General features: G+C 38.0%; 1 protein-coding gene across 1 annotated transcript in view; it reads left to right on the plus strand.

Annotated features, from left to right (window-relative positions):
• NEK11 (NIMA related kinase 11) overlaps nucleotides 1-19,842 on the plus strand; it is a 321,378-nt gene that overhangs the window by 201,981 nt on the left and 99,555 nt on the right. The window contains exon 15 of the mRNA XM_030933708.1: nucleotides 8,135-8,195. Within this exon, the coding sequence (XP_030789568.1) occupies nucleotides 8,135-8,195 (61 nt within the window). The remainder of the gene's footprint in view (nucleotides 1-8,134; nucleotides 8,196-19,842) is intronic.

Consider the following 19,842-nt stretch of genomic DNA (forward strand, 5'->3'; position numbering starts at 1 on the left):
TTAGAGGTAGCTTTTCTTTCACTGTGGGGGAATTCTAGAAATGGATTGTTGCAGAAGGAGTACAGGCCTCACCAGTTCCTGGAAAATCCATTGCCCTGTTTTGTGTAGGTGTTATGTTTCCATTCTATCAGCCCCGCTTTCTTTTTTCGTCTCTTTATCCTTTACATTTCTAAGCCGTAATTCTAAATGTCTTAAGAGTTCTGTCATTGGATACCTAAGAATGTCTTTGAAACCCTAAAGCAACCCCACAGGCATTGACTTGCCAAGAACCTGGGCATTAATAAGAGACAGCTGCAGTTAGAAGGTGTTAATAATGCAGAGTAAACAAGGCATTAGCAGTGAAATGTGGACACATTGACAGTCATGTTTCAGCAATTCGGAATTCAGTGAAAGAAGCTTTTAGTCTTATGGGAGCTTTGGGGGCTTGTTGGCAGTTTGAGTTTTGTAGATGTGGCTCTGTGTTCCTATCACTGCACATACTTTAAGGCAGAAGGCCACCATCAGTAGTGAGAGGGGAGTTGTGATATCAGCTTCCTGATTTCAGGGAAGCCCTCACAAAGGTGCCATCAGCCCTGCCCTATGGCTTTATGCTAAACGGCATCTTCTGCCTTCCTATGAATTATGAATGCATATAAGGAAGGACTTGGCTTCTAATGAGATCAAGCTGAGATGTGAAAGGTACATCTGAGTGTGAAGAAGATGGATAAGGTCACCTTGGTGTTTTGGCTTCAGTAACTTAGTAATATTTTTCAGAGCTGTTCTGGACATCATTTGTGGGAGAGTAGATAATAGTTTAAAATGCAACTTGCAGGAAAAATAAAGTAGGTGGGGCTGGGTACACTGGCTAACTACTGTAATCCCAGCACTTTGGGAGGCTGAGGTGGGAGGATTGTTTGAGCTCAGGAGTTTGAGAGCAGCCTGGGTAACATAGTGAGACCTAATCTCTATCAAAAAAATTTAAAAATAGCTGGGCATGGTGGCACCAAGCTTCTTGGGTGGCTGAACCTGGAACATCACTTGAGCCCAAGAGGTCGAGGCTGCAGTGAGCCATGATTAAGCCACTGTACTCCAGCCTGGGCAACAGATAAGACCCTGTCTCAAAAAAACACCTTTAAAAACATAACACAGGGCCGGGCGTGGTAGCTCAAGCCTGTAATCCCAGCACTTTGGGAGTCTGAGATGGGCGGATCACGAGGTCAGGAGATCGAGACCATCCTGGTGAACACGGTGAAACCCCGTCTCTACTAAAAAATACAAAAAAAAAAAGCTAGCGGGGCGAGGTGGCGGGCACCTGTAGTCCCAGCTACTCAGGAGGCTGAGGCAGGAGAATGGGGTAAACCTGGGAGGCGGAGCTTGCAGTGAGCTGAGATCCGGCCACTGCACTCCAGCCTGGGCAACAGAGCGAGACTCCGTCTCAAAAAAAAAAAAAAAAAAAAAAAAAAAACACAACATAAACACAGATGAGTTACTTTTTGGGTCATTCATTTATGCATCACAGATGTGAATGGTCTAAGCACTGGGTATATGGTAATGAACACAATAGACATAGTTCCACCTTCATGGGATCTCACTCAGCCTTGCATATTTACATAGTATTTATTGATTGACAGCTCCCAAGTGTGTGCCTTCCATTCTTCAGTTCTGTTTTCACAGAACTCTAGACTCACATATCCAGTCTGAAATAAGCGTGTACAAAAGAATCTCTAGACTCACATATCCAGTCTGCCTGGGAGTAGGGTTAGGAGTCTCTAATGGACATCCTGAAATAAGCATGTACCAAAGTTAAGTCCCTCATATACTCTACCCTCAATCCAAATTAGCTTCTCCTGAGCCAACCTTGACTGACATCCTTTCACTCACATTCATATCCAATCCATAAGCAAAACCTGTTGGCTTGACCTTTAAAGTGTACTTGGAATTTGACCTCGACTTACTACCTGCATTCCTACTGCCAAAGCCATCATCACCTCCTTGTCATAGCTTCTAACTGGTCTCCTACTAACCCTCCCATCTCATTCAAAGCAAATAAAGGCTTTTCAGTACTTCATCATCATCACCTCACTAAGCCCCTCTCTTCCATCAACACAAGAACTGCCCTCACTCACTCCACCCCTGTGGCTTCTTTCCAGGTTCTGGAACACACCAAGCATGTCCCTGCCTTTGGAAGCCTTGAATTCTCTTCCTGCCAGATACACAAATGATTTGCTCCCTCCCTATCTTCAAGTCTCTGTTTATATGTCATCTTATCAGGGAGGACTCTGACCACCTTGTATGAAATAGCATTCACGGGACTGAGAATCCCCTCTTTCCTCCCCTACTTTATTTTCTTCCATAGTCTTTATTGCCAACTGAGTTGCCACTATTTTCTTGCTTATTCATTTATGGCCTGTCTCCCTCTACTAGAATGAAAGCCAGTAGAGCAGATATTCTATTTTTTTTTTTTTTCACTGCTATATTCCCAGCACCTTGAACAGTGTTTATCATAGAACAAATACTTAGTAGATATTGTGGAATACATGAATGAATGGATGCAGTGTACGGTCTATTGGTATAGGTAGCCTATTAGCTAGGACACAAACAAAGAAGTAAGAGCAACTAGAAAATGAAGAAGCTGAAGTGATAAAGGAATGAGCATTTGGTTAAGGGAAGACCTACTAATAACGGAAGTCAAGGAGAGCTTCTAGATGACTTTTCAGCCATGACCTGGAGGATGGAAAGGAGCCAGTCCTCAATGGGACAAAGGGGAATTGGGAGAAGAGTGCTTCACAGAGAGGGAACAGAGAGTGTGGGAGAGCAACAGGTCGTGAAAACACTGGGCACGTTCCAGAAACTGCATAGTGAGCAAAAAGATCTATGAGGTTGGAAAAGTCAGACCAGCTACAGCTATGCACGAAGAACTTGTAAGGAGGGTGAATTTTACTTCAATCAAAGGCCAGTGCAGTGAAGAGTAACATAAACAGTCTTACAATGAGTCTATGGTGATAGAAATCAGAACAGTGCCTGTGGAGAATGGGGATTGGCTGGAAGGAGGCCTGAGGAAACTGTTGGGGATGACAGAGATATTCTTTACCTTGCTTTAGGTGGTGTATACACAAGTGTATACATTTTTGAAAACTCACAGAATTGTACCCTTAAGATCTTGCATTTAATCATGTGCAAATTTTGTCTCAATAAAAATAATGCATCATTAATAATGGCATCAAAAGAAGAAAAACTACAAAAAAACTGCAACAGAGTTGCAATATTCATGTACATAGATGAGCTCTATAGGTCCTCAGCCTGCATTGAGGCCACTTCCTGGCTGCTTGTGGCCAGTGCATGGCCACAGCTTCAAGATGTGAGTACACTCAAATGAAGTCTTTCAGGAAAAAAACAAAACAAAACAAAACAAAAAACATGGGTCCAGAGTGACTCTGGGTGAGGAGGGAAGAGGATTTTGCATGATTTGGTGGGATTTACATCTCTGTGGGATGACTCTGAGAGGAGAGGTGATCAAGAGGTGAAAGAAATCAGCCCCTCTATACCTTCACATCTGTTGACATAAGGTTAAGTGAGGATGTGCCTGAGGCCTGAGCAAGATGAAGCTCAGCTTCTCCATAGCTGGGGCTGTGATAGAAGGTTATGCATACTCTACTCCGTACATACATTTATAGGTCTATGCCTGCTTGGGATTGTTTGGCAGATGGAGGACATGGTGTCAGGCCTGGCAGCACAGCATGAAAGCATGCATGTATCCATTCTCACTCGCTCAGAGCAGCTTTCGGCCGCTGGAAACATAAAACACTTCTGTAGCTCTGAACCTGTCTATGCGTGTGTTGATATGTGCCAAACCTTCTCTAGATATGCCTTCAGGAGTCAGTATAGCCTACCAGCCAGGAGAGTGCTGAGGGTGCTAGATGTAGACAGATGGCTGAGTTTTCACACCTTCAAGGTGAAGGAGCCGTGAGCAAAAGAATAACCTTTTGGGAGACTCTCAAGAACAGCTAAAGATAGATATGCCATCTCCAAGGGACTGCTGGTGCTCAAACTGAACTCTCATCCCAAGCTAAGTTCTTGTGGCAGCTAGGTAGCTTTCATTCATTCATTCATACAGTCACAATTCACTTGCTACCAAACAATATACATAATATTAAATACAGTTATCATTTTACAGATATCATTCCCTTAGTTATCCATTCAGCTTCAATGAGAACTGTGTAAATGGTTTTCACTACCTAACTTTCGAACAGAACCCTCTGTCGTTGGTTTATCATCTCCAACTCTTTAAGTTTCAAATTTACTCAATATTTTTCTTAACCAAATCATTTATTTATTGTTTTTAGTCAATGTAAATTTGTTTTTCCCTTTAACTCATTTAGCGAGAGCAAGTTCACCGTGGATAGTGGAGGAGGGAAGAATATGGCATCTTATCTCTTTAAGCCTTGCCTTCCTCTGGCTCCTTTCTCAGAATCTTTATCCACATAAAGGCTAACTGTTCTTAGACTTGAGAAAAATAAACCTTTTAGAACTAGGCTTCTCCCATGAGTAGGTTTTTATTGGTTTGTTCCCTAATAGGTGTGGCAAAACCTCTTTCCTACCTTTCTGCACCTTTTTCACTGGAGTTGGCTGCAGCTTGGATAATACACCACGACCAGAGTCTCTTGGATAAGTGATTGTCAGCAATAGCTTGAGAAACAAACTGTGTCAGAAAATGATTATTTTTCCCCAAATGGTAGGCTTAGGCTTCATCTGTCTTCCTTGTCTTTGTATACATTTGACACATAATTGGTTTTTGTTTTGTTGTTGTTGTTGTTGTTGCTGTTGTTGTTAGAAACAGGGTTTTATTTTGAAAACAGAAAAACCAAACAATATTTTAAAAATGCAATCTATTGATGTCATCATATTTGGCTTGGAATACATAAGAATGCAGTGACTGAAATGTCTGTTCTAAAAACATAAACTTTTTTTTTATATCAGTACCAACCCTCTTTAATTTAATAAATGTTTCCTGAATGAAATACAACTGGATAATGAAGTGACACAGTTTTTTTCTTGTGAATGGTATCTTTCATTATGACTAGTTCTAAGGTGAGGAGGTAATCTGGATTATTTTGTCAAACAACTGCCTGATAACTAAATGAAGATCTACGTGGTGTGATTTGTACAATCCTGTGAAGACCCCATCCGACTTCCTCCTTTGAGATTGCCTACTTGCTGCTGCCTAAACTTTTGCTGTTAGAAATTAACTCCTGATATGAGGTTATATGCCTTATGAAACACAAATATCCTGAGAGAGATAACACATGAACTTTATCAAGCATTTTGACTTTAATGGATCTGTCATATCTATTCTTGACAGAAAGCATATTTTAATAGATAGGAGGATGAAAATAAATATGAAGGCATATATTAGCTCCTTATGGAGAAAATATACTTGTTGGGATGTGTAGGAGTGCAGAGAAAAGAATAAGAACAGAGAAAGAGGAAGGTTTCTAAATTGTCATATTCCTTGACCCAATAATTCTATTTCTGATTGGCCAACCTGAAGAAATAACAATAAACATGAAACAAAGATGTATGTGTAATGATCATCATTGCAGTATCATTTACAACAAAATAAAATGAAAGCAGTCTAGATGTCCAATGATAAGGCTATGGATAAATACATATGATATGCCTTTAGGGCGCAGTGGTCCAGCCATTAAAATTATGCTTCTGAATAATTTTTAAGAGCATCAGATAAAAGTTCAAACAATATTGTACATTTTCTGTTTGGAAACAGAAAAACCAAACAATGTTTTTAAAATGCAATCTATTGATGTCATCATATTTGGCTTGGAATACCTGAGAATGCAGTGACTGAAATGTCTGTTCTAAAAACATGAACTTTTTTTATATCAGTACTAACCCCTTTTAATTTAATAAACTTAATATTCCAAACAATATTGTACAATAGTACATTGTACTGTTTTATGTGTATCTTATGTATAGACACATATACCATATATATGTAGTATAATCTCAAATATCTAAAAGATAGGCATGCATATAGCATACATATATAGTATGATCTGAAATATCTAAGAGATAGATGTATATAGAAAAGACCGACTATATATGTTTATGTGTGTGTGTTCGTATTAATAGCAGTGGGATTTAGGGTATTTATTGTCTTTGATAATTTTCTATATTTTCCAGATGAAAAATAAATGGGAATTGTTAGAGAAAACATTATTTTCAATATTTATATATTGACATTGTCTTAAAAGGGAGATTCCTTCAGATATGATAGTTTTTTTTCTGTGGCTGCTAGGCAGGCATTGATAGTTATCATGTACTTCACGGATCTGACTGTACGTTTTGAGAAGAGCTACCATAAAAGCAATGTCTAATCCATTAGTGAAATGACTGCATAGGTTTCTGAAAAAAATGTGGGCATTGGACTAAATTTGAATCTGTGGGACAGTTTTTCAGAATTGAATTTTACAAGATGTTCCTCATGCCTCTAAGGCATGTTCTTATAATGGAGGGGTTTATGGCTATGGGGGAAGGACACTTAAAGAACATTTAAGTTCATCAACAAAGAAGCTGTTATTTTCAGGCCGGGCGCGGTGGCTCAAGCCTGTAATCCCAGCACTTTGGGAGGCCGAGACGGGCGGATCACGAGGTCAGGAGATTGAGACCATCCTGGCTAACACCGTGAAACCCCGTCTCTACTAAAAAATACAAAAAACTAGCCGGGCGAGGTGGCGGGCGCCTGTAGTCCCAGCTACTCGGGAGGCTGAGGCAGGAGAATGGCGTGAACCCGGGAGGCGGAGCTTGCAGTGAGCTGAGATCCAGCCACTGCACTCCAGCCTGGGCAACAGAGCGAGACTCCGTCTAAAAAAAAAAAAAAAAGAAGCCGTTATTTTCACAGCATTTGAAAATCTGGCTTCCCAGCGTTTGGCTGAGATGACTGAAGGCTGGTGACACTGTGATTTGGCATCTAGCAAGATGTAGTTACTCTCTCAGGCCATTTAGCTCCAGTAAGTTTCAATTTAAATTATGAAACAGTGAAGAAATGTGAAAGTTCCAATCAGCAGCATAATTCTCAATCACACTGGCCATAATATGCTCCTGAAAGATGTTTTCTTTGACTGAATCTTTGCCATGAGCAGCTAATTTTTGTATTTTTAGTAGAGACAGGGTTTCACCATGTTGGCCAGTCTCGTCTTAAACTCCTGACCTCAGGTAATCTGCCTACCTTGGACTCCCAAAGTGCTGGGATTACAGGTGTGAGCCACCGTGCCCAGCCATAAATTCTTAATTTTCCTTAGCATAACCACAAACCTGAAAATAATTAACACTTTCCCCAGATCATTAGGATGCTGTTTTGGATTATTTCAAGCCTGCTGGGTGAAGGACAGATTTATTTTGTATTGAAGACAATATTTTTAATCAAATACAGTTCTGAGATTTCCCCAACCCTTATGGGGGATGTCTGACTCTTATTGAGGGTTAAGGTAAATGGCAAGTGATATTCTTAGATTTAGCACTCCTTGAAGACCATACATTTCCAAAGAAGAGCTAGTTGTTCTCCAAGGAAAAAATGTGTCAGATTTCTGCTGTATTGACTAAATTGTAAATTGAATAAAATATTTCTTTTATTCTGATAGCATTTACTATATTTATAGAATTAATATGTATTTATTATAGATAATTTGGAAGACATAAGCACACAAAGGAGACAATAAAGATCACTCATAATTTAACCTTTTAGTCAAAACCACTGCTAACATTTTTTGTGTATGTTTTTGCCATGAGAGACAGAGCAATAAATCTAGAGATTGTTGACGAGTTAATGGGTGCAGCACACCAACATGGAACACGTATACATATGTAACAAACCTGCACATTGTGCACACGTACCCTGGAACTTAAAGTATAATAAAAAATTTTTTTTAATCTAGAGATTGTTATGGAGAGAGTGATGTAGATATACATAAAGATATTTTTCTTTTTAAAAATAAGATTATACTGAAAGAATTTGGGAACAAGATTTTTTTTTTTTTTTTTTTTTTTTTTTTTGCCTAAATGGAGTAAGAACATTTTTCCATGTTATTAAGTATCCTTCTACCACACAGGGAAAATAAATCTTTCTCCCTTATTTTGACAGGACAGTGATATTGAAGCGTTGGCCAGGTGTTTGGAAAATGTCCTGGGTTGCACTTCTCTAGGTGAGTAAGTTCCTTTAGACTTCAAAATACATGGGCAGCTACTGATTATCTTGAAATAACTTTGAAGAAATCTTACAAGTGTTTCAGTCTGATATCCTAGTATAACAGATGAAGAAACTGAGGCCAATAGAAGTTGAATGTCTGACCCAAGGGCCAGGAAACTCAAAGAAAAATTGCTTATTATTATTGTAAGTAACTCTTAGTCTCCAAGGATGAAATAATTGAAATTCAGTCGTCCCTTGTGATCAAATGGCAGCCTAGCAGTGCATAATAACAAGTTTTTGCAGTTTCTGGAAAAAGGAATCTCCCTACCTAACTTGTCCTGTAGAAGCAGAGTACATTCAGTTAAGCTGGGAGGACCATCACTCCGAAGGTCAGTCAGTTATTTGAAGAGACTTGGTCTGAAAAACAAAACTAAAACTCGTTTAGCATTGTCGGTCTCAATAAATAGGACTTCATGGATATGCTTCATGGATAAAGCCCTATTTCTTAGTTTCTTCTATTTTTTTTTTTTTTAATCTGAAAAGCCTAACTGCGATACACTCTAGCACTAGATGATAAACTGTGACACAGAGTATTCTTACTAGATGAAAGGGCTGAGATATTTTTTTCTTCTAAATTTGATTACAAGGTTTTATTTAAAATATTTAAACTGTAAACCAAAAGCAATCTATTCAAAGGGAATGGCAGGGTAAAAATAAACAGTTAAGTTTTCAGGTGGGCAAACATTCACTATTTTATTAGGAGCTTTACGCACAATTTATAGCCTTTATCTTGCTTATTCCACATCTCCATATGGGAAGCCTCAGTCATAACACAGGTCTTTGATTTTCTCACCTGACCATCACCCTGTGATCTGTTTAATTGTATATCAAATACACTTATTTGATACATTTAACATTTAACAAATACATTTAACATTCAAGCATGACTTAAGACCAGGAAGGCTTTTTCCTCTCTGGACCTCAGATCAGATGGCTAATTTTCAAATTAGGCTCCTTGGAGACCTCCAGAATGAGGGGTTGGGGATACTAAGCAGCATGAGGACAGAAGCTGTGTCTGTACTGCTCATCTCTGTTTTTCCAGAGTCTAACAACTGTGTCTGTTGCAGAAGAGGCTCTTAAAAAATATTTTAAAATATTTAGGGTCAAAGGTGGGGGCTCACACCTGTAATCCCAACGTTTTGGGAGGCTGAGATGGGAGGATCACTTGAGGCCAGGAGTTTGAGACCAGTCTGGGCAACATAGCAAGACCCTGTCTCTAAACAAATTTTTTAAAATTCAGCCAGGCATGATAGCCTGCGCCTGGAGTCCTAACTCCGTGGGATGCTGAGACTAGGAGATTCCTTGAGCGCAAGAGATTTAGGCTGCAGTGAGTTGTGATTATACCACTGTACTTCGGCCTGAATGCCAGAGTGAGACCCTATCTCAAAAATATATATTATTGTTATAATTTCTATAAAGTAAAGGGGTACAGTGCAGTTTTCTTACATGGATATATTGCACAGTGGTAAAGTCTGGGCTTTTGGTGTAATCATTACCTGAATATGGTACATTATACCCATTAAGTAATTTTTTATCCCTCACCTCTCTCCCAACTTCCCAGTCTTCTGAGTCTCCAACGTCCATTATTCCACACTCTATATCCATATGTACACATTATTTAGCTCCTACTTATAAGGGAGAACATTGGTATCTGACTTTCTGTTTCTAAGTTGTTTCACTTAAGATAATGGCCTCCCGTTCTTTCTATGTTGCTGCAAAATTCAAGATTTTATTCTTTTTTTGTGGTTGAATAGTATTCCATTTTGTGTGTGTGTCTGTGTGTGTGTGTGTGTACTGTTGTTATGCAATCATCCTTTAATGGACACTTAGGTTGGTTCCACATCTTTGCTGTTGTGAATAGTGCTGCAATAAACATAAAAGTGCAGGTATCTTTTTGCTATAATGATCTTTTCCTTTGGGTATATACCCAGTAGTGGGATTGCTAGATTGAATGATAGTTCTTCGAGAAATCTCCATACTGTTTTTCATACAGGTTGTACAAATTTATATTCCTACAAAAATACTGTATAAACTTTCCTTTTTCTCTGTATCCTCATCAACATCTGTTATTTTTTGTCTTTTTAGTAGTAGCCATTCTGACTGGTGTAAGATGCTATCTTCTTGTGGTTTTAATTTGCATTTATCTGATGATTAGTGATGTTGAACATGTTTTCATGGTTTTTGGCCATTTGTGTCTTCTTTTGTCTTCTTTTGAAAAATGTCTGTTCATGCATATCCTTTGCCCTCTTTTTATTCAAGTTAGTTGCTTTTTTTTTTTTTTTGTGATGGTTGTTCAAGTTCCTCATAAATTCTGGATATTAGTCCCTGCCAGATTCATAGTTTGCAAATATTTTCTCCTATTCTGCAAATTGCCTGTTTATGCTGTTCATTTGTTTCTTTTGCTATGCAGAAACATTTTAGTTTAACTAAGTCCCATTTGTCTATTTTTGGTTTTGTTTCTTGTGCTCTTGTAGTCTTAGTCATGAATTCTTTGCATAGACTAATGTCCAGGAGAGTTTCCTCTAGGTTTTCTTAAAAAAATTTTTTTTTTAATTCCAATAGATTTTTGGGGAACAGTTGGTGTTTGGCCACATGAATACGTTCTTTAATGGCAATTTATGAGATTTTGGTGCACCCATCACCCAACCAGTGAACACTGTACCCAACGTGTAGTCTTTTATCCCTCACCACTCTCACCCTTTCCCCCAAGTCCCTAAAGTCCAAATGTATCAATCTTATGCCTTTGTGTCCTCGTAGCTTAGCTCCCACATGAGTGAGAACATAGGATATTTGGTTTTCCATTCCTGAACTACTTCACTTACAATAATAGTCTCCAATTCCATCCAGGTTGCTGCAAATGCCATTATTTCTTTCCTTTTTATGGCTGAATAGTACTCCATGGTATGTGTACCACATGTGTATGTGTATCACATTTTCTTTATCCACTCATTGATTGATGGACATTTGGGCTGGTTCCATATTTTCGCAATTGCAAATTGTGCTGCTATAAACAGTGTGTGCAAGTATCTTTTTCATATAATTACTTCCTTTCCTCTAGGTAGATAACCTAGTAATGGGATTGCTGGATCAAATGGAAGATCTACTTTTAGTCCTTTAAGGAATCTTCACACTGCTTTCTGTAGTGGTTGTACTAGTTTACATTCCCATCAACAGAGTAAAAGTGTTCCCTTTTCACTGCATCCATGCCAACATTTATTATTTTCTGATTTTTAAAATTATGGCCATTTTTTGCAGAAGTAAGGTGGTATCACATTATGGTTTTTATTTGCATTTACCTAATACTTAGTGATGTTGAGCATTTTTTCATATGCTTGTTGGCCATTTGTATATCTTCTTTTGTGAACTGTCTACTCATGTCCTTAGCCCACTTTTTTATGGGGTTTGTTTTTGTTTTTTTTTTTTTTTTCTTGCTGATTTGTTTGAGTTCTTTGTAGATTCTGAATATTAGGGCTTTGTTGAATGCATAGATTATGAAGGTTTTCTTCCACTCTGTGGGTTGTCTGTAAACTCTGCTGATTATTTCTTTCGCTGTGCAGAAGCTTTTTAGCTTAATTAAGTACCATCTATTTATCTTTGTTTTTGATGCATTTGCTTTAGGGTTCTTGGTAACGAAGTCTTTGGCTAAACCAGTGTCTTACAAGGGTTTTTTTCCGATGTTATCTTCCAGAGTCTTTATGGTTTCAGGTCTTAGATTTAAGTCTTTGATCCATCTTGAGTTGATTTTTGTATAAGGTGAGAGATGAGGATCCAGTTTCATTCTTCTACATGTGACTTGCCAATTATCCCAGCACCATTTGTTGAATAGGATGTCCTTTTCCTACTTTATGTTTTTGTTTGCTTTGTTGAGTATCAGTTAGCTATAAGTATTTGGCTTTATTTCTGGGTTCTCTATTCTGATCCATTGGTCTTTGTGTCTGTTTTTATACCAGTACCATGCTGTTTTGATGACTATGGCCTTATAGTATAGTTTGAAGTGAGTTAATGTGATACCTCCAGATGTATTATTTTTGCTTAATCTTGCTTTGGCTATGCAGGCTCTTTTTTCATTTCATATGAATTTTAGGATTTCTTTTTCTAGTTCTGTGAAGAATGATGGTGGTATTTGATGGGAATTGCATTGAATTTGTCGACTGCTTTTTGGCAGTATGGTCATTTTCATAATACTGATTCTACCCATCCATGAGCATGGGATGTGTCTCCATTTGTTTGTGTCATCTATGATTTCTTTCATTAGTGTTTTGTAGTTTTCCTTGTAGAAATTTTTCACTTATTTGGTTAAATGTATTCCTAGGTTTTTTTTTTTTTTTTTTTTTTTTTTTTGTAGCTATTGTAAATGGAATTGCCTTCTTGACTTGGTTTTTAGTGTGATTGTTATTGGTGTACAGAAATGCAACAGATTTTGGTATGTTGATTTTGCATCCTGAAATTTTACTTAATTTGTTCATCTAATCTACCAGTTTTTGGAGAAATCTAGCATTTTCTAGGTATAAGATCATATGATCAGCAAACTGAAATAATTTGACTTTTTTTTTTCCAATTTGGATGCTATTTATTTATTTTTCTCTTGCCTGGTTGCTCTAGGTAGGACTTCTAGTATCGTGTTGAATAGGAGTAATGAAAGTGGGCATTCTTAACTTGTACCAGGTTTAGGGGAATTACTTTCAACTTTTCCCCATTCAGTATGATGTTGGCTGTAGATGTGTCATATATGTCCTTTATTATTTTGAGGTAGGGTTCTTTTATGCCTCATTTGTAGGTTTTATCATGATAGAATGCTGACTTTTTTCAAATGCTTTTTCTGCATCTATATAGATGAACATATGGTTCTTAAACATTTTATGTGGGTACATAGTAGGTGTTTGTATTTATGGAGTATATGAGATATTTTAAAATAGGCATACAATACGTAGTAATCATATCATGGAAGCTGAGGTTTGGGTCTGGGAAAATGCTTAGGGTACTTCCTGGAGCCTTTCTTTCTTACCAGCCTGCCAGCGTTTTTCCAAGTTAGCACCAGGGCTGGGGAGGGACAAGGTGCTCCTCCATGGCCTGGATTGCATGGTCCCCCAGTGGAAAGCTGGATCATAGAGGAACACTCTCTCTCTGCCTCCCATGTTAGGGCTTTACTCACAGTTCTCAGTCAGTTGGTGGCATGAAGGCTGTCTATCCATCCTCTCTTTACTGAGATCTTTCCTTTTCCAGTGAATTCCTCTGTTCTTTCTTGAATAAAAGATTATAGTGTGGATCTCTGTGCACTATTTTGCTTTTTCCATGTGAAATGTTTAAAAATACTTTTAGGAGAAATTAGATGTAGAACCTGTTCTTTTCCCAGTTTCAACCAAAATTATCTTCACTCTTATCTATTTTATAAATTGAATTTCTATAAAAGATTGTGTCTTGAAAAAGATAGATTCCACTGCTAAAAATTGAAATAACACTGATTGAATAGTTAATATCCAAATTTCCTTCTAAACTGGGTGGTTTTTTTTCCTTAAAGAAATGAGCATTAGAATCATGGAGTAAAAATACACATTTATCTCTGCTTGAAGCCCCACTAATGTGACAAAAAAGGAATAAAGCTGATATAAACCTACAGAAAAAAAGAGAATATAAGAGGAGATGGAAGCAGATAAGAGCTTTAGTGAACTTGAGAAAGATATAAAGCAGATGGATGAGTAATAACTGATTTAGAAAATGGAGAAAGCTGGCCAGGCGCAGTGGCTCACACCTGTAATCCCAGCACTTTGGGAGGCCGAGGCGGGTGGATCACAAGGTCAGGAGATTGAGACCATCCTGGATAACATGGTGAAACCCCATCTCTACTAAAAATACAAAAAATTAGTTGGGTGTGGTGGTGGGCACCTGTAGTCCCAGCTACTCGGGAGGCTGAGGCAGGAGACTGGAGTGAACCCAGGAGGCGGAGCTTGCAGTGAGCTGAGATCACACCACTGCACTCCAGCCTGGGTGACAGCAAGACTCCATCTCAAAAAAAAAAAAAAAAAAAAAAAAAAAAAAAAAAAAAAAAAGAACAGGGAAAGCTGAAAGCTAAGTGCCTGAGATGTATATAAGGAAAGAAGGGAGGGTAAGGTGTAGGCTAGGAGAAGCAAAGCAACTGAACCTACAGAATCTCATAAATGCTCGAGATTTGGAGGCCTCAACTACCTCTGAAGGCATGGTATAGGTGAAAATTAAAATGGGAAGTTTCCGGTAGCAGCCATTGCAAAAACATGCCAAAATGTAAAGACCATCGAGGCTAGGAAGAAACTGCATCAACTAACGAGCAAAATAACCAGTTAATATCATAATGACAGGATCAAGTTCACACATAACAATATTAACCTTAAATGTAAATGGATGAAATGCTCCAATTAAAAGACACAGACTGGCAAACTGGATAAAGAGTCAAGACCCATCAGTCTGCTGTATTCAGGAGACCCATCTCACATGCAGAGACATACATAGGCTCAAAATAAAGGGATGGAGGAAGATCTACCAAGCAAATGGAGAACAAAAAAAAGCAGGGGTTGCAATCCTAGTCTCTGATAAAACAGACTTTAAACCATCAAAGATCAAAAGAGACAAAGAAGGCCATTACATAATGGTAAAGGGATCAATTCAACAGGAAGAGCTAACTATCCTAAATATATATGCACCCAATACAGGAGCACCCAGATTCATACAGCAAGTCCTTAGAGACTTACAAAGAGACTTAGACTCCCATACAATAATAATGGGAGACTTCAACACTCCACTGTCAACATTAGACAGATCAACGAGACAGAAAGTTAACAAGGAGATCCAGGAATTGAACTCATCTCTGCACCAAGCGGACCTAATAGACATCTATAGAACTCTCCACCCCAAATCAACAGAATATACATTCTTCTCAGCACCACATCGCACTTATTCCAAAATTGACCACATAATTGGAAGTAAAGCACTCCTCAGCAAATGTAAAAGAACAGAAATTATAACAAACTGTCTCTCAGACCATAGTGCAATCAAACTAGAACTCAGGACTAAGAAACTCAATCAAAACCGCTCAACTACATGGAAACTGAACAACCTGCTCCTGAATGACTACTGGGTACATAACGAAATGAAAGCAGAAATAAAGATGTTCTTTGAAACCAATGAGAACAAAGATACAACATACCAGAATCTCTGGGACACATTTAAAGCAGTGTGTAGAGGGAAATTTATAGCACTAAATGCCCACAAGAGAAAGCAGGAAAGATCTAAAACTGACACTCTAACATCACAATTAAAAGAACTAGAGAGGCAAGAGCAAACACATTCAAAAGCTAGCAGAAGGCAAGAAATAACTAAGATCAGAGCAGAACTGAAGAAGATAGAGACACAAAAAACCCTCCAAAAAATCAATGAATCCAGGAGTTGGTTTTTTGAAAAGATCAACAAAATTGACAGACCGCTAGCAAGACTAATAAAGAAAAAAAGAGAGAGGAATCAAATAGACGCAATAAAAAATGATAAAGGGGATATCACCACTGACCCCACAGAAATACAAACTACCATCAGAGAATACTATAAACGCCTCTACGCAAATCAACTAGAAAATCTAGAAGAAATGGATAATTTCCTGGACACTTACACTCTTCCAAGACTAAACCAGGAAGAAGTTGAATCCCTGAATAGACCAATAGCAGGCTATGAAATTGAGGCAACAATTAATAGCCTACCCACCAAAAAAAGTCCAGGACCAGATGGATTCACAGCTGAATTCTACCAGAGGTACAAGGAGGAGCTGGTACCATTCCTTCTGAAACTATTCCAATCAATAGAAAAAGAGGGAATCCTCCCTAACTCATTTTATGAGGCCAACATCATCCTGATACCAAAGCCTGGCAGAGACACAACAAAAAAAGAGAATTTTAGACCAATATCCCTGATGAACATCGATGCAAAAATTCTCAATAAAATACTGGCAAACCGGATTCAGCAGCACATCAAAAAGCTTATCCACCATGATCAAGTGGGCTTCATCCCTGGGATGCAAGGCTGGTTCAACATTCGCAAATCAATAAACGTAATCCAGCATATAAACAGAACGAAAGACAAGAACCACATGATTATCTCAATAGATGCAGAAAAGGCTTTTGACAAAATTCAACAGCCCTTCATGCTAAAAACGCTCAATAAATTCGGTATTCATGGAATGTACCTCAAAATAATAAGAGCTATTTATGACAAACCCACAGCTAATATCATACTGAATGGGCAAAAACTGGAAAAATTCCCTTTGAAAACTGGCACAAGACAGGGATGCCCTGTCTCACCACTCCTATTCAACATAGTGTTGGAAGTTCTGGCTAGGGCAATCAGGCAAGAGAAAGAAATCAAGGGTATCCAGTTAGGAAAAGAAGAAGTCAAATTGTCCCTATTTGCAGATGACATGATTGTATATTTAGAAAACCCCATTGTCTCAGCCCAAAATCTCCTTAAGCTGATAAGCAACTTCAGCAAAGTCTCAGGATACAAAATTAATGTGCAAAAATCACAAGCATTCTTATACACCAGTAACAGACAAGCAGAGAGCCAAATCAGGAATGAACTTCCATTCACAATTGCTTCAAAGAGAATAAAATACCTAGGAATCCAGCTTACAAGGGATGTAAAGGACCTCTTCAAGGAGAACTACAAACCACTGCTCAGTGAAATCAAATAGGACACAAACAAATGGAAGAACATACCATGCTCATGGATAGGAAGAATCAATATCGTGAAAATGGCCATACTGCCCAAGGTTATTTATAGATTCAATGCCATCCCCATCAAGCTACCAATGAGTTTCTTCACAGAATTGGAAAAAACTGCTTTAAAGTTCATATGGAACCAAAAAAGAGCCCGCATTGCCAAGACAATCCTAAGTCAAAAGGACAAAGCTGGAGGCGTCACGCTACCTGACTTCAAACTATACTACAGGGCTACAGTAACCAAAACAGCATGGTACTGGTACCAAAACAGAGATATAGACCAATGGAACAGAACAGAGTCCTCAGAAATAATACCACACATCTACAACCATCTGATCTTTGACAAACCTGAGAGAAACAAGAAATGGGGAAAGGATTCCCTATATAATAAATGGTGCTGGGAAAATTGGCTAGCCATAAGTAGAAAGCTGAAACTGGATCCTTTCCTTACCCCTTATACGAAGATTAATTCAAGATGGATTAGAGACTTAAATGTTAGACCTAATACCATAAAAACCCTAGAAGAAAATCTAGGTAGTACCATTCAGGACATAGGCATGGGCAAGGACTTCATGTCTAAAACACCAAAAGCAATGGCAGCAAAAGCCAAAATTGACAAATGGGATCTAATTAAACTAAAGAGCTTTTGCACAGCAAAAGAAACTACCATCAGAGTGAACAGGCAACCTACAGAATGGGAGAAAATTTTTGCAACCTACTCATCTGACAAAGGGCTAATATCCAGAATCTACAAAGAACTCAAACAAATATACAAGAAAAAAACAAACAAGCCCATCAAAAAGTGGGCAAAGGATATGAACAGACATTTCTCAAAAGAAGACATGCATACAGCCAACAGACACATGAAAAAATGCTCATCATCACTGGCCATCAGAGAAATGCAAATCAAAACCACAATGAGATACCTTCTCACACCAGTTAGAATGGCAATCATTAAGAAGTCAGGAAACAACAGGTGTTGGAGAGGATGTGGAGAAATAGGAACACTTTTACACTGTTGGTGGGATTGTAAACGAGTTCAACCATTATAGAAAACAGTATGGCAATTCCTCAAGGATCTAGAACTAGATGTACCATATGACCCAGCCATCCCACTACTGGGTATATACCCAAAGGATTATAAATTATTCTACTACAAAGACACATGCACACGTATGTTTATTGCGGCACTATTCACAATAGCAAAGACTTGGAATCAACCCAAATGTCCATCTGTGACAGACTGGATTAAGAAAATGTGGCACATATACACCATGGAATACTATGCAGCCATAAAAAAGGATGAGTTTGCGTCCTTTGTAGGGACATGGATGTAGCTGGAAACCATCATTCTTAGCAAACTATCACAAGAAGAGAAAACCAAACACCGCATGTTCTCACTCATAGGTGGGAACTGAACAATGAGATCACTTGGACTCGGGAAGGGGAACATCACACACTGGGGCCTATCATGGGGAGGGGGGAGGAGGGAGGGATTGCATTGAGGAGTTATACATGATATAAATGATGAATTGATGGGTGCTGACGAGTTGATGGGTGCAGCACACCAACATGGCATAAGTATACATATGTAACAAACCTGCACGTTATGCACATGTACCCTAGAACTTAAAGTATAATAAAAAAATAAAAATAAATAAATAAATAAATAAATAAATAAAATAAAATAAAATGTTTGCACCCAGTAAAAAAAAAAAAAAAAAAATGGGAAGGTTGGTTGACAGTGTGCATAAGGAGAAATAGATCCCAGGTGCCTTTCTCTCCACTGGCAAAGCCACAATATTCCTCTCCACAGTCAAGACAGAAGAAAATAGACTCGATTTGGTGGAACATTGAATCAGGAAGGTTCTGGATTTAGGGACACCAAAGGAAAGGATGACGTGATGTGATGAAAACAAAGAGATGAATTGAAAGTCTTCATATTAAGTTATGAAATCCCCAGATACCCTTCCTACTTGGCTTCTGAAACACTGGAAGAACAGCATGGACTCCTTCAGGTTCAGAAAAACATGGACTCTTTAGAAGATATCTCTCTGAAAGCATTTACCAGCCTGAGAATCCTAAGGATGTTAACATTTCCTCAACAAAATGGTGGGAATGAGTCCTACCAGTTGACAATCCCTGAATCTACAGAAAGAGCTTAAATTGACTTTTAATGTTTCACACTTACATGTGAACATGTAACAATGCAGTAGCCAGTATCTGAGGAAATCTAACCAAAAAGAGAAATCAAGACAAAAATATACAAAGAACTCAGAAAACAGACAATATAGGCAAGAAAATAAAAATTCAAAAACTACATGTCCACAAATCTTTTTAAAATAAAAAATTAAAGAAACAATATTAAAATTCTAAAAGATAGCAGAGAAGATATTATCTCTGTGAAACAAATAATACAGAGAATAAGAAAGAGCTCTTAAAGTTATAATTTTAATAGCAGAAATAAAAAATTCAGTAGAAGGTTTGGAAGATAAAAGTGAGGAAATTTACCAGAATATAATTAATAAATGATAAGAAAACAAAGTGGTTCATCTAGGTGATTCAGCACCTAACAAATAGAAATTCCAGGAAAAAAGAACAGGAAATGAAAAGAATTATCAAATAAATAAGAAAAATATCTAGAGAGAATCAAACAGACCACATATAAAGTATCAGAGAAAAGAGTGGTGTCTTATTTTTCAACAAATACCTAAAAGCTAGAAGACAATAAAGTTTGAACCTACAATTATTTATCTATCCAAACTATCAATCAAGTGTGAGAAAGGAAGAAAGACATTTGCAGGAATCCAGTATCAAAAACAAGGTCTGAAAAACATCTGCCTCCCATGACTTTTCTTAGGAAGTTCC

Source organism: Rhinopithecus roxellana, chromosome 1 (genome assembly GCF_007565055.1).
Source record: "Rhinopithecus roxellana isolate Shanxi Qingling chromosome 1, ASM756505v1, whole genome shotgun sequence".
Classification (NCBI taxonomy): domain Eukaryota; kingdom Metazoa; phylum Chordata; class Mammalia; order Primates; family Cercopithecidae; genus Rhinopithecus; species Rhinopithecus roxellana.